Source organism: Nilaparvata lugens, chromosome 11 (assembly GCF_014356525.2).
Source record: "Nilaparvata lugens isolate BPH chromosome 11, ASM1435652v1, whole genome shotgun sequence".
NCBI classification, from domain to species: Eukaryota; Metazoa; Arthropoda; class Insecta; order Hemiptera; family Delphacidae; genus Nilaparvata; species Nilaparvata lugens.
Window position 1 is genome coordinate 2,215,472 of NC_052514.1, and position 16,623 is coordinate 2,232,094.

A 16,623-nucleotide genomic window follows, 5' to 3' on the forward strand; every position below is an offset into this window, starting at 1 on the left:
AGAGTCTCAGCTGATTCAGCCAAGGATGAATAAAATTATCCTATTAATGTCGTTCAGCGAGTTTTCCCAAGGATGAGACCTAGTGCAATCGATTTTTTTTGTAAACTTTCAATTAGTCTCATCAGTGACATCCCTGAGTGCCGGTTGCAGAAAAGCTGGTTGAATTTAAACCGTGATTAATTCCTCGAGAACCAATCAGAGCAGCCGTCTTTTAAAAAAGTCTTCTACAATGACAATGTCATGTTTTACAATATTATTATAATAGAAAATTATTACATAGAACAGTATTATGACAGGAAAAATAACTTCAGAAGCTTAAAAGCTGTGGTTCTCTGATTGGTTTTCGTGGAATTAACCACGGTTAAAATTTAACCGGCTTTTGTGCAACCGGGCCTAAGAGGATTGAGTAATAATTGACAACAAATAATTTAGAAAAATAGAAACCGTTTAATGTGACAAATCATAAATACGGGTACCGGTAGGTTATATCAGACATCTCCAGTGTTTAACGGTTCAGGTATGACGGTTCGGGGTTCACAGATGCTCTCCCAGGGCGAATCCATGGTCGAAGAAGCCGTGTCCATGATGACCATGATGCTCCTTGACTGCGTAGGGTACGGGGTAGGGCACAGCCACCTGTTTCTCAACGTGAACAGGGTAGGGTTTTGGTACATGAACTGGGTATGGACGGTCCACGGGTACCTAAAAAAAATCACAACAAACATTAAATAATTTAACGAATTTAAACATAGAAAGTGAATATTATGGAATAATTATGAATGAAATGAATAACATGAGTATCAACAACAGAAACATGATATTTATATTCAAGAAGAATAAAACATACAGTAATATGAAATATAATACAATTTATATTCAAGAGGTAGAGTACCTGCGAGACATAAGGTGAGCGTGAGGTCCACGTTATAATGGAAGTGAAGAAAGATAGGATTACAGCGTTGCCGATTCTCTGCCTTGCCAGTGCCTTCTATAGAGGGTAACTAATACCGGTATAATATCAAGTGTTCATTCTTGTTCGAACTAACCAATTATTATATTTTATTCGTCAAGAAGATATATTTCTCAATGATTGGATAATAAATTATTTTAATTGAGATGAAATATTTTGTTAGTTTATTTTTTATTTTTACATTGTTCTAGAACGATCTGGAAACGTTGCGGAGATACAAAAGTATAGCGCTATCTGCTTTGTCGAATGATAGACAAGGATAGCAACACCAATGTTAATCAAATACTGCAATTATAACGTGGACTCCACTCTGATTAGCAGTACATGGACCATTCCAAGATTGAATGCAAGACTTAATTAAAGGGTGAATGTAAAGGTGCGTACAGATTTACGCGCCACGAACACGAGTAATTCACTTTTCTTCAACTTATTATATCTGTATTTGTACAGAAACGGTAGGATACAGATATAAAAAGCTTGACATCAGCTGATTAAAATTGAATTATTGCTCGTGTTCGCGGCGCGTGAATCTGTACGCACCTTAAGATTCATCCTACTAATGGAAATGCTATTCGCAAAAGTATTTTCACTGTGATACACTATTCTAGTGTATTCTCATTGTTAATTATAATCCATTAGATTAAAGACTTTACCGAATTCAACTGCAAACGTATCCAATCAATGATAATTTTTAGGAGCCAACCTGGCCTTGGGGTTATCGTGCTGCTTTGTGGAATGACTTTAGAATTATGATGTTGAAATGAGAATTCAATCAATCAATTTTATTCAGTTTCAGTTTTTGTTCTAATTAGATTTAGATGTTGGAATAATGACGTTGGAATTGATGTTTTGAATCAATTTGTTTCTTGCAATTATTAAGTACTGATAAACAGTACTACATTACTGTAGACAGCTTAATTATTCAGGAACATCTTATTCTTAGTATTGTAAAATAAACTGCCATGTTCATAAGTAAACCATAGAGTAAAGATACTGTTTGAGAGATCATTTTGTATCGAGTAAAACCCTCTGCACACAGGGCCATTAAAGGTTTCCACTGGACGAGTCTAATTGTGGCGGCTACTAGAAATCCTGCTTGTGTGATATCGTTCTCTAGCTGCCACTAGGATTTAGAAAACGAACGATTTCTTACCTTGACGGGGTAGGGAACTGGTTTCTCGACAGGGTAAGGCACAGGTTTCTCGACCGGTACATGGACGGGGTAGGGACGGTCTACCGGAACCTTGACCGGGACGGGGACGTGCTTCTCCACGGGAACCGGGTAGGGTTTGTCCACGTAGACTGGGTAGGGTTTTGGTACATGAACCGGGTATGGACGATCGACGGGTACCTGAAAAAATCAAAAAGAAAAATTGATTATTTGGACAAAAAAACATTACAAGTGAGCTAAAACTCACATTGTGAACTAAGGACCATATTATGCATCATTTGAGGGTGATAAGGGATAAGTCATATGAAGCGCTTTTCAGGTGTTTCCAGACAAGGCAGGGCAGGAAGCTCTGTGATTGGCTGATTGGTTTGGCGTTCGGGAATCAGCTGATAATCAGCCAATCGGAGAGCTTCCTGCCTTGTCGACGCGTGTGTAAACAATCACCAGTTACCGAATGATAGATAGGTCACATTTAATGTAACATATTTCATTCCTGGTTCAAACTTTCAGGTGATATCTCTCCGTTTGAGCGGATATGGTGCATAATATTATCATGGTAGAGGAAACAGTCAATATTTTTCATGCATTATTCATCTCTGATATCATGGGCCTGGATAAATGGGTGGTGATATTGTAATCTAAAATATGATACGCATAATGAGATTATTTAATGAACTTATTGCGCATAAGTTAATTATTTCAGATGAGAGGCTTAAAGATTAATGAGTAGCTATGAATATCAGGATTATTCACAATGATCGACTAACTAGCTGAACTGAGTGTAATACAACACTCAGCTAACACTAGTTAAGTTGAGTGTTAGCTAGTATGTGATTAGTCCAGTCAGCGTTAATTTAACAAAATAATAGTACATTGAGGAGAAATTTCAATTAAGATAACAGATAAGGCGAGTTGAGTTTGTTAACAGCAATTCTACAGATGGAAATAAATTGAAAGTTGCATGTGTTCAAATGTTGTCAATATTTGCAGTAGCAGAAGTCTTCGGGGTGATTCACAGCATTTAATTGGAATTTCGTATAATAATAATTATTAACAGCAATCACTATTTTCGTGAAATCATGGATTATTATTTACTATTCTGTCCATGGTTATAAAGATGTTTATGGATAGTGATGTTTCACAAAAATCTCTACTCGTTCATTTGAGTTGATTATTTCAGTTAAGAGGCTTCAAGATTCATGAGTAGCTATAAAGCCACGATTCACAAGTAGAACATCAACTTAATACATGGTTGAATACAGGATCGACAAGTGCAAAATGGAAATCAGATTTCCATCCAAAGTTGTCTTTGTGAATGAACAACTAATAGATTAAAATTGAAATCTGAAAATTAGAAAATCAAAGTATCCTATTTCAACTTTTATTTCATTTATCACATCATGTTTCGACTTATAATGTAATTTTCAAGTGTGTGAGTGATACAAGTATAGATAATTGACCGAACGAAGTGAGGTCTAAGATTTAAGTCGACGGTGTGGCATTTCTCTTAATGTTTAAATGTTTATTTATTTATATGTTGCGCATTTACGGCGAAACGCGGTAATAGATTTTCATGGAATTTGACAGGTATGTTCCTTTTTAAATTGCGCGTCGACGTATATACAAGGTTTTTGGAAATTTTGCACTTCAAGGATAATATAAAAGGAAAAAGGAGCCTCCTTCATACGCCAATATTAGAGTAAAAATCAGACTATAGAATTATTCATCATAAATCAGCTGACAAGTCATTACACAGATGTGTGGAAAGCCAGTCTATTACTGTATTTGTATAAGATCTATAGTTTCAATCAAAGACATTAAAGAGGTATGCATTTTTAAGCTGGGTTTACACCAAAGTTATTAACAAAATGGTTATAACTTAATCCTTATAGATTCTATTAGATTGAACGGAAGTTGACAAACACACATGTCATCTTCATCATGTGTATGATAAGTTATTTTCAATCTAATATAATCTAGAAGGATTGAGTTACAAATATTTTTTCAATAAATTTGGTCCAATCGCAGCTTCAAGATGCGTGCCCATCAGTATCAATATTTTCACATTCGAATAAACTAATTTAATAGGTGATTAAACAAATGAACTAAATAATGCTGGAGAAATTATAATATTTTTGATTCTAAAAAATCAATTTTCATCAGATAGAAAGATCATCACGGAACTGGATGAATTATAATTATCATATGAAATACGTATTCAAACGTGAACTGAGTTTGTTAACATTTAAGACAGTTGACATCTGGTACTTGTGGATGAGAATACTGCTTGAGGTCTACTGTTCACAGAGCTACTAGTAACATTGAATAATTACTATCACTCACTCGCTTGGAAATGACATTACAAGTTGAAATATGATATGAGAGATAAAATAAAGTTGAAAAAAGATAATTAGATTTTCAATTTCTACATATATACGAGGAGTCCTCACCAAGAAAGTGAATATTAATAGTGAAATATTAGAATAGTAATGTGATAAATACCTTGACGGGGTATGGAACCGGTTTCTCCACAGGGTACGGCGCTGGAACGGGTACCTTCACTGGAACCGGTACATGCTTCTCCACATGAACCGGATATGGTTTGGGCACATGTACCGGGTATGGCCGATCCACAGGAACCGGGATTTTCTTCTCGATGTGTACCGGATATGGAACCGGGACCTCCTTAGTCAAAGTCACCGTTTTATGCACCTCGTGGTGGGGGAAATGATGACCAAAACCATGGTCAAACCCTCCAAAGCTATGATGATCTAGTCCAAAACTGTCATATCCGAACCCGTGACCATAGTTTCCCAGGTCGTATAACTCCCGTTTACCCTGTTTTTTTGAGTCGTTGTCAACGTTGTTCAACTGGTTGCCCGTTAACTCGTTGTCCGTTTTTTTAACTGGTTCCTCACCTAGTGTGAACCCCGCACACAGTACTAGACTCACTAACAACCTCATTGTGGCACTGGGATGTTCTGATGATCCCAGAAACGTTTCCAATGTTTATATACCACTTCTACCACATCCTAACCTTCCCAGGTATCTCGAGATCTCCCCCTACCAGGAGGATATCTTTGGTAGGAGGATATTATTCTTGAAAGCACGTTACTAGTATGTATGTAATATTCTTCCCCTACCAAGAGGATAATTCCATTCTTGAAAAGCACGTCATTGTTATGTGTGTAATGTTTCTTTCTCCATACGTTTCCCATCTACCAAACGCAAGAGAACTGTCGGAAACTGAGTATACTGTGAGATCACTATAATCTGTCAGTGTTTCTTATGGATAGAGCCTACTGGCTTCTTATACAACCAATACTGACATTCAGCCTCGTTTCCCACTATAGTGAGGTTCACGTTATAATGGCAGTGTTTGATTAGCAGTGGTATTGCTATCCTTGTCTATCATTCAACAAAGCGGAGAGCGCTGTCTCTTTCTCGCTTTGCTCTGTTGCTGGATCGGGTTGTAACAATGTAGAGTTAATAATTGATTAATGAAATATCGAATCTTGATTATGAGATCATTGAAAAATATGATTTATTGTTTGATAAAATGTGATTGATTATTTCAAACGAGAGAACCGTTAATATTACATCAATGAAGATGTATCAGTCACCCTCCATTCTCGCTTTGCTCTGTTGCCAGATCGTTTATTTTGCAATGTGGAATTGATAATAAATCAATAAAAAATCTAATCTTGATGATAAAATCATTGAAGAGTAATAAAATTTCTTGCTTGATTGAATATAATATTGATAATTTTAAACGAGAATGAACAGTTGATATTACATCAATAAACCTGTATCAGCTACCGTCTATAGAAGGCATTGACAAGACAGAGGATCGGCAACGTTGTTCTCTTATCCTCCTCCACTGCCATTATAACGTGGACATCACTATAGTGACCACTGCTTCGATTCATTCAAAACGTTCAGGATTGGTTGAATAAGAAGGTTGATGTTATTAATTAGGAAAATACTGTCTGTTCCTCAGTGGACCTCATTACATTTGTGATAGAAGAAGAAGAATAAGAAGAAGAAGAAGAAGAAGAAGAATAAGAAGAAGAAGAAGAAGAAGAAGAAGAAGAAGAGAAGAAGAAGAAGAAGAAGAAGAAGAAGAGAAGAAGAAGGAGAAGAAGAAAAAGAAGTCAAACATTCACATCCTCGTTCTAGTGACAGTGGATAAAGATATAAGAATCTTGTTGGCGATTCTCTGCCTCATGAGTTATATTTCTACATTATAAAAAAACAGATTTGGCATCGTTGTGGAGCTAGAAAAGGATAGTGCTACCTGCTTTTTCGAATGATAGACAAGGATAGCAACACCAATGTTAATCAAATACTGTCATTATAACGTGTACCTCAATATAGCAATGCGATGTTTGGAAAGGAACAGTGGATATTGAGGGGATATTGTGTAATGTTATTTGGGTTCCCAAACACTATACCTACTGTAGACCTATAAATAGTGGGTGAAGACTTCACGTTAAATTGTCAGAATACGTTGAATTACAGGCATTGATGATACTAATCAGGGAAATACTGTCAGTTACTGAGAAGATTACACTTGTGACAGTATTTCTTAAACGGGAAGTGTTGATGTAATTTCATTATAAATTCTGACAGTTCCAAGTGAACTGTAGTGTGAGTGATCGCTCATCCTTCACAACATAATAGGCTACTGTGGGAGACAATAACTGTGTGTTGTTGCTACTGTGTGTGTAGCAGCTACTGTTAGGCTACCGTACTTTGTGCAATGTATAGCACGCATGTCTTTTTTCACACACACACACATCATAGCCTATAAATGAGGTTGCGTCAGGTTAATACAGGCTTTACAGTGTCGTCCCAATTCTGAGGATGTGAATGTTTGACTTGTTCTTTTTCAATTTCTTCTCCTTTTTCTTCTTCATCATCTTCATCTTCTTCATCTCCTTCCTCTTTTCCTGTGTTCTTTGTCTTCAATGTTTGTAATATGTTGATTTTTGAGAAGAAAACTTATTCTTTCATTCATCAATTCATTCATTTTTCTTCCTCTTCTTCTTCTTCTTCTTCTTCTTCTTCTTCTTCTTCTTCTTCATCTTCTTCTTCTCCTTCTTCTTCTTCCTCTTCTTCTTCTTCTTTTCTTCTTCTTGTTTTTCTTCTTCTCTTCTTCTTCTTCCTCTTCTTCTTCTTCTTCTTCTTCTTCTTCCTCTTCTTCTCCTTCTTCTTCTTCTTCTTCTTCTTCTCCTCCTCCTCCTCCTCCACCGCCTCCGCCTCCTCCTCCTGTGTGCTTCGTCTCCAATGTGCGTAGCATGTTGCTTTTAGAGGAAAGAACGTTTTCTTCCATTCATTCTCCTCCCTCTTTTTCTTCTCCTTCTTCATATTCTTCTCTTCTTCTTCTTTTCCTTCCTCTTCTCTTCTTCTTCTTCTTCTTCTTCTTCTCCTTCTTCTTCTTCTTTTCTTCTTCTTCTTCTTCTTCTCTCCTCCTCCTCCTCACCGCCTCCGCCTCCTCCTCCTGTGTGCTTAGTCCAATGTGCGTAGCATGTTGCTTTTAGAGGAAAGAACGTTTCTTCCATTCATTCTCCTCCCTCTTTTTCTTCTCCTTCTTCATATTCTTCTCTTTCTTCTTCTTTTCCTTCCTCTTCTTCTTCTTCTTCTTCTTCTTCTTCTTCTTCTTTCTCTTCTTTTTGTTGTTCTTCTTCTTCCTCTTCTTCATCCTCTTCTTCTTCATCATCATCTTCTTCTTCTTCTTCTTCTTCTTCTTCTTTCTCTTCTTTTTGTTGTTCTTCTTCTTCCTCTTCTTCATCCTCTTCTTCTTCATCATCATCTTCTTCTTCTTCTTCTACTTCTTCTTTCTCTTCTTCTTCTCCTCCTCCTCCTCCACCGCCTCCGCCTCCTCCTCCTGTGTGCTTCGTCTCCAATGTGCGTAGCATGTTGCTTTTAGAGGAAAGAACGTTTCTTCCATTCATTCTCCTCTCTTTTTCTTCTCCTTCTTCATATTCTTCTCTTCTTCTTCTTCTTCTCCTTTCTTTCCTCGTGTTCTATCAACATAATTATTAATTTCGTGTGTGACTTATAGCATTTCCCAGACGTATTATAGTAAGCTTCCATCTTTCTTGCATTGACAAACGTCCGCTGGCAATTTTTCACACGTTGCTTTTTGCATAATATTATGTCCTTCCTCTCATCATTTGAGTAGCGGTTTCTGATTTATTAATTCTTTGCTTACATCCTAGGGTACTAATAGAACGGACAGGTCGATAATCAATTAGTCAAGATCGCAATAGATTTTTATCATCAACACCTGATCATATGTGAATTTGATGAGATACATCATATTTATTTATTTAACTTTTAAGAAGTTAGAACTAAGTCTTTTAAATATAATTTTTTTTCTAGTATGACATGTCACCAGTCAAATGAGTGTTACTCAAAATTGATGTAATGTTACGATAAATAAGATAAATAAATTAGTGATAACGATAGAAAAAGAAATCCATACCGTGACTTACTGGTTCTGTTGGCAACTCTGTGTACATTTTTCGATTTCTCCTATTTTGTGAGTAGGGTGTCTGTTTTTCTTCGTGACTGATTTTTCAAATTTCACCTCCTGTTTCTCAAGAAGTGTTTTTCTCTCAGAGATTTCTCACTCACTTCTTCCTTCTCTATGCTTCGTCACCCACTTGAATTCTCGTTTTAACCCTACAGAGACACACTTACTTCATGCTAACACAGTAGACACACTGGGGTGTTGGACACCCCAATTTAATTTTGCATTTTTCTTTGAAAAATATAGAGAAAAAAGTACTTAGCCCATACTTAATCATTTCTTAATCATTTTTGTTCCAAGTGCATACAGAAATCGAAAGTGAAGCACTGCTTATCAATATTTATACTAATTTAAATTATACATTATTATAAATTATACTAATTTATACTAACATACTAAGTACGTATGTTGCGCCTAAGTGTTGGAGCTCCTAATCCGGTCGAACGAATGGCTTGATCATTGCCAATGACAACTTCATCAAAAACTCACGTCTCTTCATTTTATTGTTTCGAATCTCAAGTTGTAGAGAATCACAGCATTTATTCCAATCTGATTCATCATCTCATACCACATTCGTAGTGACAATACAAGTAAATCTTTGTAATAAAAGTTTTTGATAAAAGTCTTACGTGAAAGACACTCTGGGGTGTTAGACACCCCAAACGAATAACAAGATGAGCTGGTGACATTATAGAATGCTATTACTGACTGGAAGTGGTGGAGAGTAGTTGACAATACTACAAACCTAATTTAGACTGGGCAAAAATTCCCATCTGTTTGATATTTTCAACTGCAGAACAGAAAAAAAATCCTTGGGGTGTGAAACACCCCAGTGTGTCTCTTAAGTGTTAAACTCCATAATTCCTCGAATAGTATGACTCTTATAGGTGACTCTTTTCCAGTCACATTTGAGGATGTAAGAACCAAGGGATGTAAGTGATCCAAACCAAGTTTTGAGAAAAAAGCCTGTAAAGTTGAAGCCTAATATAAAATTCCATAATAATGAGAAAAATTAAGTAAAATTAGGTAGATAATTACAACTTTTCCTCTATTTCTACAGTAATTAATATTTGTTTGGCAATTTTTTGTTTTTATAATAATTATTTAAAAAAAACTTACATGCACTACATCTTTTTTCTTCCAAGTTGTAACTTACACCCCTTTGGCTTTGAAAGACAAGACTATTATGGTTGGTTATAAAAAATCTTAATTTGAATAAAAAACTGTAATTATGTCAAAAAAGATGAAAAAATTGAAAACGAAATACAAATATAGAGATTAAACTTCAATTAAGTCAAAAAATATTTAAAAAACGTAAAAAGTCAACTTGAAGCAACAATAATATCAGCTGAACGTGGGTTTGCTTGGAACCAAAGAGATGTAAGCATGCTTGCATCCTTCTTCCACTCAGCTGATGGGCCATTTCTGTGAGTAGTATTTTTTTTCTCCACCAGAATGCAGCATCTGTTACTTAGTTCACTTAAATCCTTTTGCCACCAAATAAATATATGTTTCATCTTCGCATTTTGCTATTTAACTCATATTATTAGAAAATGTCACTTACATCCCTCTGGTTCTAAGTGCCTCATTTCTTCTTATGTTTTCTCATTATTTGAGGGTTAAGTGTAAGAGAGGGCTGACTGCGCCCTAACTTCGCCCTCCCAGGTATAAAATAAAGGCAGTCATTCTATTCTATTCTATTCTATTTTATTTCCATAACAGGTCCATGACCCAATATTATCAGGCTATGATGAAAGGAAAAACTGCTAATAGAATCACATTTAATTATTTTGAAGAGATTATAGAGGTCAGTAGGATATTTCCTTCCAACTGAGAGGAAAGCAATGTCGGTTTCAGAGTCTAGACGGCACCCACATGTGACCTCATATTATCAGGCTATTATGTCACTTGCATTGCGTGTTTAAGACATATTTGAGGATGAAGATGCTCTTATGCTTCCTATGCTGCAATGCTCAGCGCAATAGAGACACGCACAGGAAAATCAGGATGATATCTTCTAATATAACTAGTAGCTCTGTGAACAGTAGACCTCGCGCTCAGTAAGTTACATTGACCTGTTGTTATGTTTTTTCAAAAATAGATAAATGATTTATCAATTTTGAAATGTCAAGAAAAAATCCTAAATAAACATAGAGCTTTCTGTCCTATCCTACCGTGACGTGTCGTCCTGGAATGTGAGTGTGAGCGCTGTTATCAGGTCTGGCTGCAACTGTCTACAACGTTGATGAAAAGATACAATTTTCAAGATGTTCGATGTTTTTGATCGGGTAGTATTATAGTCCACTAGACAGCTGATTTATGATGAAAAATTCTATAGTCTGATTTTTACTCTAATATTGGCGTATGAAGGAGGCTCTTTTTTCTTTTTATATCATCCTCGAAATGCAAAATTTACAAAAACCTTGTATGTACGTTGACTTGCAATTTAAAAAGGAACATACCTGTCAAATTTCATGAAAATCCATTACCGCGTTTCGCCGTAAATGCGCAACATATATAAACATTAAGAGAAATGCCAACCGTCGACTTGAATCTTAGACCTCACTTCGCTCGACCTGGGAAGAACAAGCTTAAACACGTACGGGATAGGTGATTCACGAATGACGCATCATCACGTCTCAACTACTCAACTGATTAACTTGTAATTTTGAATATAGGTTCCTAAGTCACAGAGGATGGTTAATAGTTATTTGTACATCTAGAGTGAAAAGTGCTGTTTTTTCTCCCTGAGGTAAAAGTTTGAAAGTTTGGTAACAATTTTCCTGAGGGAGAAAAAACATTTTTCACTCGTGATATACACAACATTTTTCTCCGACAGCACTATCTGTAACAACAATGTTGTAACAACAATGACAGCCAAAACTACAGCTATGATGAAGTTCCCGTTTCAAATTTGATTAGTTAATAAGTAATATTCGTTGGCTGATATTTTGAACATGGAATGAAAGAAAAAAAATATATACATTTTTTTTAGTATAGAGATATGAAGTTAGTAATAATAATTTCAGCATACAAACATAAATTTTATATATCGATCAAATGTATGGTTGAGGTATTGAATTTAGTTGGTTTAATGACTACTCTATATGCTTCCTCATCTGAGCTTAGACCTTCTGACCTATTCCAAATGTACGTTTTTAAAATAGAGATGCTTCCCATGTTATTTAAATGGAGTCACTTTTACTCCCTAGGGAGTTTTTCTGTTTTTTAGTACCGAGAGCGAAAAAGTGACACTTTAGTATCATGTTTCAGGAAGTAAAGTAAGTACTTTTGACAGTAGGTGGAGGAAAAGGTATATTTTGAATTCTAGATTCTAGTAGGTCAAGTTGTCAGTTTGTCAAGTTTTTAATTGGACCTTTGCGGAGCACGGGTTAACTACTAGTCTATAATATAAAAAAGGAAAGAAGATTGGCTTATACACGTAGGAAATTCACGAATGAGGCATCAACACGTCTCAACTACTCAACTGATTAACTTGGAATTTGCATATAGATTCCTCATTCACCGAGGATGGATGGTTGAAGGCCTATTTTGGATTCTTCAATAATTCTGTACGTCAAGTTTTTAATTTGTCAAGTTCTTGATTGGACTTTTGTGAAGCACGGGTTACCTGATAATTGGTGAATGAGAGGGAGTAAAAGATGAAGAGAGAGAAACGTTAATGAACGATCTGGCAACGTTGCGGAGCTAGAGAAGGATAGCGCTATCTGCTTCGTTGAATGATTGACAACGATAGCAACACCTTTAATCAAATACTGCCGTTATAACATATATCATGGAGTAACATTCAGATTCAATGTCTTTAAAATGTATTTTAAAATTAATTTTTTTCTTTCAAGAATATTATAGTTTCTTCAGCATTATTCAGTTCATTTAATCATTTTTCATCTTGTTTTCAATCATCTATTACATTTGTTTTTCAATTGTGAGAATATTGATACTGATGAGCACGCATCATAGAAAATATTGAAACCCTACCTCATAGAAATAGACACGGCCAGACATGTGTTTAATGCATGCAATGAATAATCCACTTGTCAGCTGATTGATTATGGATAATAATTCTATAGTCTGATTGATCCTATCTTCAAAGTAGATGATATATGTATAGTGATATCAGAGTATGAGCAATTCCTTCTCTTTTCATATTATCCTTAAAATGCAAAATTTCAAAAAAACTTGTGTATACATCGACGCGTAGTTGAAAAAGGAATATTCCTGCCAGATCTCATCGAATTCTATCAACGCGTTTGTCCGTAATCGCGTTACATACAGACACACAAAAGCAAATCAAGTTAAAACATAGAAGTCACTACGTTCAGTCAACTAATTACAGTACAAGATTTTCCAATAAAGTGTTGATTGCTAAATATTACACGCTCTCTCAACTTCAAACAATCAACTTTCCATTGCAAAAGTCTAGTCACAACATAACTTTACCACAAAATTCATATAACACAGTTCCCATACGTTCCTCTACACATTACGACCTAGTTCCAACCTGATTAATTAACTGTAATATCAGACAATTAGATCCAACAAAAATGATCCGTTTTGCTGTAATGGAAGAATAGTATGTACGTTATTGGGTAACCGGTGAAATAGCCTGCTATTTTGGCGTGGAGTAACCTGTTATCTCGGCTTGAAATACTAGGTATTGTCTTGGCAAAGTGAACTTCGTAACTCATATTGGATGATTGCGGTATTTTGTGGCTAGTATTGTAGGAACAGAGTAACAGATTGAGATAATGGGACAAGAGTATTAGTCAATGATATCACTTACGATTTTGATAGTGTTCTTACTTTAATGATAGGGTAGTAACTTAGACCAGTTATAGCAGTGGTCGCCAAACTGATGAGCCTGTGAGCTAGAATGGCATTTATAAATCTTCTAGTGAGCTATCAACGAATATTAGAATGAAGAAAGTATCTTTTATCGCCTATAGAGATACATTTTTAGTGTTGAAATCTACTTATCTCATAGCAAAAAGTACAACAAAAGTTGAAATTTACATTTCAATGAGAGCAGTGGAACTCTTTTTGGCGATCAAGTATTTTCTTGACGTTGTAGCCGCCATTCTGATGCAGTTGTCCCAAACATGTCCCTATATCGTTTTTTTTATGAATTTCATACTTGAGAAAGATTATTTACACAAGTAGGTAGAGCTGAGCATAGCTTTCAACCTCAATGCAACTTGAATAATAATTGGATATTTTTCTTTGGGGACTTGAGGCCAAATATTTCCAGTTGTAGAAAGTAATTTGAGAGACAAGATCATTTTAAAAATCCACAAATTCCATTTCAACTGAAGCCTGATCTCCACCAAAATGTTTTACAACACAAGCTGCAAAATCTTCTGCATCGATCTCTAGAAAAGGAGAGTTGACGAATTGTACCATATTCGGTATGCTTTTGAAATCTTGAAATAGTTGATCAAACTTCTGTCTCAAGTCTGAATTGTAACGTATTCTCGGTTATTGATGCGGTGCTGTGGAGGGTTTTTCTCGTCATTGATTTTCTTTAGACTGGAAAAGTGTTCAAACTGGACGACATTCTTTTCCCACATCTCAAGCTCCTTGGAAAACGATTCTACAGTTCAAATCAATCCACCGATGTCCTTATCTTTCCCTGAAACTTCAAATTCAAATCATTCAACTTCTCAGTTATATCAGTTATATCAAAATTTTGTAGCCATGTTTCTCAATGCATTTGACAACCCAAGCATTTCTGTGAGCTACCAAAAACCACCCCACGAGCTACCGGTAACTCGCGATCGACTGTTTGGCGACCACTGAGTTATAGAATAGACACGCTGAGAAGTCTAGCCTCTGAAGCCAACATCTACTGCCATATCGCCTCATCGTGACGTCATCATCGGATAGAAAACTTTTCTTTAGAGTTTGTTTACATTGTTTTCCATAGCAGATTGTATCTACTCCAGCGGGAGCGCAGTGAGAGTTTACCATTTTCATAAATAATAATTCAATTCCATCTGAAATAGACAATCTGAAAGTTTCCTATCCGATGCTGATGTCACGATGGGGTGATATAGCAGTAGTTGTTGGCTTCAGAGGCTAGACTTCCCAGCGTGTCTATTTTATAACTGGTCTGAGGGTAGTACAATGTTTGGCAAAGATAGGCTATATGTAGTGATGTATAAGGGTTAATTGTACAGTTGTATAGTGAGGTCCACGTTATAATGGCAGTGGAGAAAGATAGGAGAACAACGTTCCCGATCCTCTGTCTTATCAATGCCTTCTATAGACGGTAGCTGATACAGGTTTATTGATGTAATATCAACAGTTCATTCTCGTTAAATAATCAATTATATTTTATCAAACAAGAAATTATATTTTTCTACAACTGCGCGTAAAGAAAGAATTTACATACTCAATTCTCCTCGTGAAACAGCTTATTTCTGAGGAGAATCTACTTTTTTGTATTTTCTTTAAATTTTTGTATGTAATTTGAGCGTAATGCTTCTTTATCGCTCTTGCAAATTATCACGCTTCGTTTCGCGTCGCGTGATAACTGTTTTGCGCGAGCGATAAAGTCGCGCATTACGCTCTTAATACATAAATAGCTTTTTTTCGATGATTCCATAATGAATTTCCATAATTAAGATGAAATATTTTGTCAAATTTATTATCAATTCTACATTGTTAGAAGGCGATCTGACAACAGAGCAAAGCGAGAAAGAGATGGCGCTAATCGCTTTGTTGAATGATAGACAAGGATAGCAATACCATTGCTAATCAAACACTGTCATTATAACGTGGACCTCACTGGAGTGCATTGTAATAGCCTAATCACTAAAGACAGTTACAAACATACATCGATTTTTGGTCGTACGATTTTTACTTACCTTGCCCTATTACCATAGGTAAGGAAAGTATTGCTTTCCGAAAAAAATTAAGGTACCCCAATTTCTAAATTTCTATACGTTTCAAAGTCCCCTGAGTCCAATAAACTGGTTTTTCGGTATTGGTCTGTATGTGTGTGTATGTGTGTATGAGTGTATGTGCGTCTGTGTACACGGAACTTAAAATCCTTTCACTATAAGGATCCGACATGAACAATTTCGATCAAATGCAATTCAAGATGGCGGCTAAAATGGCGAAAATGTTGTCAAAAACAGGGTTTTTCGTGATTTTCTCGGAAACGGCTCCAACGACTTTGATCAAATTCATACCTAGAATAGTCATCGATAAGCTCTATCAACTGCCACAAGGCCCATATCTGTAAAAATTTCAGGAGCTCCGCCCCATCAATGCAGATAGATTTCCAATTATCAGGCTTCAGATACAATTGAAACAAAAAAAAATCAAGTGGAGTAGATTGAGCATGAAAATCTCTACAATTAATGTTCAGTAACATTTTCACCTAAAATTGAAAATAAGCTTTAAATTCGAGAAAATGTGATTATTCAATTGCAAATTATTGTTGATTCTATTAAATCATTCACTATGAAGAGATAGCAGACCTCATGTGTGTCTCCAGCGTTATTACTCTTTGAATAGTGGACTTTGCGCGGGAACACTAGCGTCAGGTGATCAATTTTCATAACGGCAAGGAAAGTTGTGTGAATGCGCCACACCAGATTTTTTGCTCTAAAGATTCCCATCAGATTGAACGTGACTTGACAAGCATCATCTGTTTGTACTCATTTGTTCATTCTATTGTAATTCAAAAGGACGACAAAAATCGTGTGTCGAAATATCGATGTGTGTGTAACTGACTCAAGGAAATCACTGATTCAATTAATCCATCTCTCCGATAACTACGAATCTCAAAAACAGTGAAGTTGACATTCGCACCGAAATTAACCAATTCCAATACAGCAATCAACTATCGTTTAGCCAGCTAAAGCCCGAGGAGGAATAAATTGTTTGGGCCAAGATGATTACTCCCTCGTAAGTAGA

At 35.9% G+C, this 16,623-nt stretch overlaps 1 protein-coding gene across 1 annotated transcript; it reads right to left on the reverse strand.

The window, feature by feature from the left end:
- Positions 1-421: 421 nt before the first annotated feature.
- LOC111059982 (tetra-peptide repeat homeobox protein 1) lies at positions 422-5,231 on the reverse strand. Its single transcript, XM_039437396.1, has 3 exons — positions 4,644-5,231; positions 2,124-2,321; positions 422-702 (listed from the first exon to the last, which is right to left on the reverse strand). The coding sequence occupies exons 1-3, from the start codon at positions 5,103-5,105 to the stop codon at positions 535-537; spliced, it is 828 nt and encodes a 275-aa protein (XP_039293330.1). The 5' UTR covers positions 5,106-5,231; the 3' UTR covers positions 422-534.
- Positions 5,232-16,623: the final 11,392 nt, after the last annotated feature.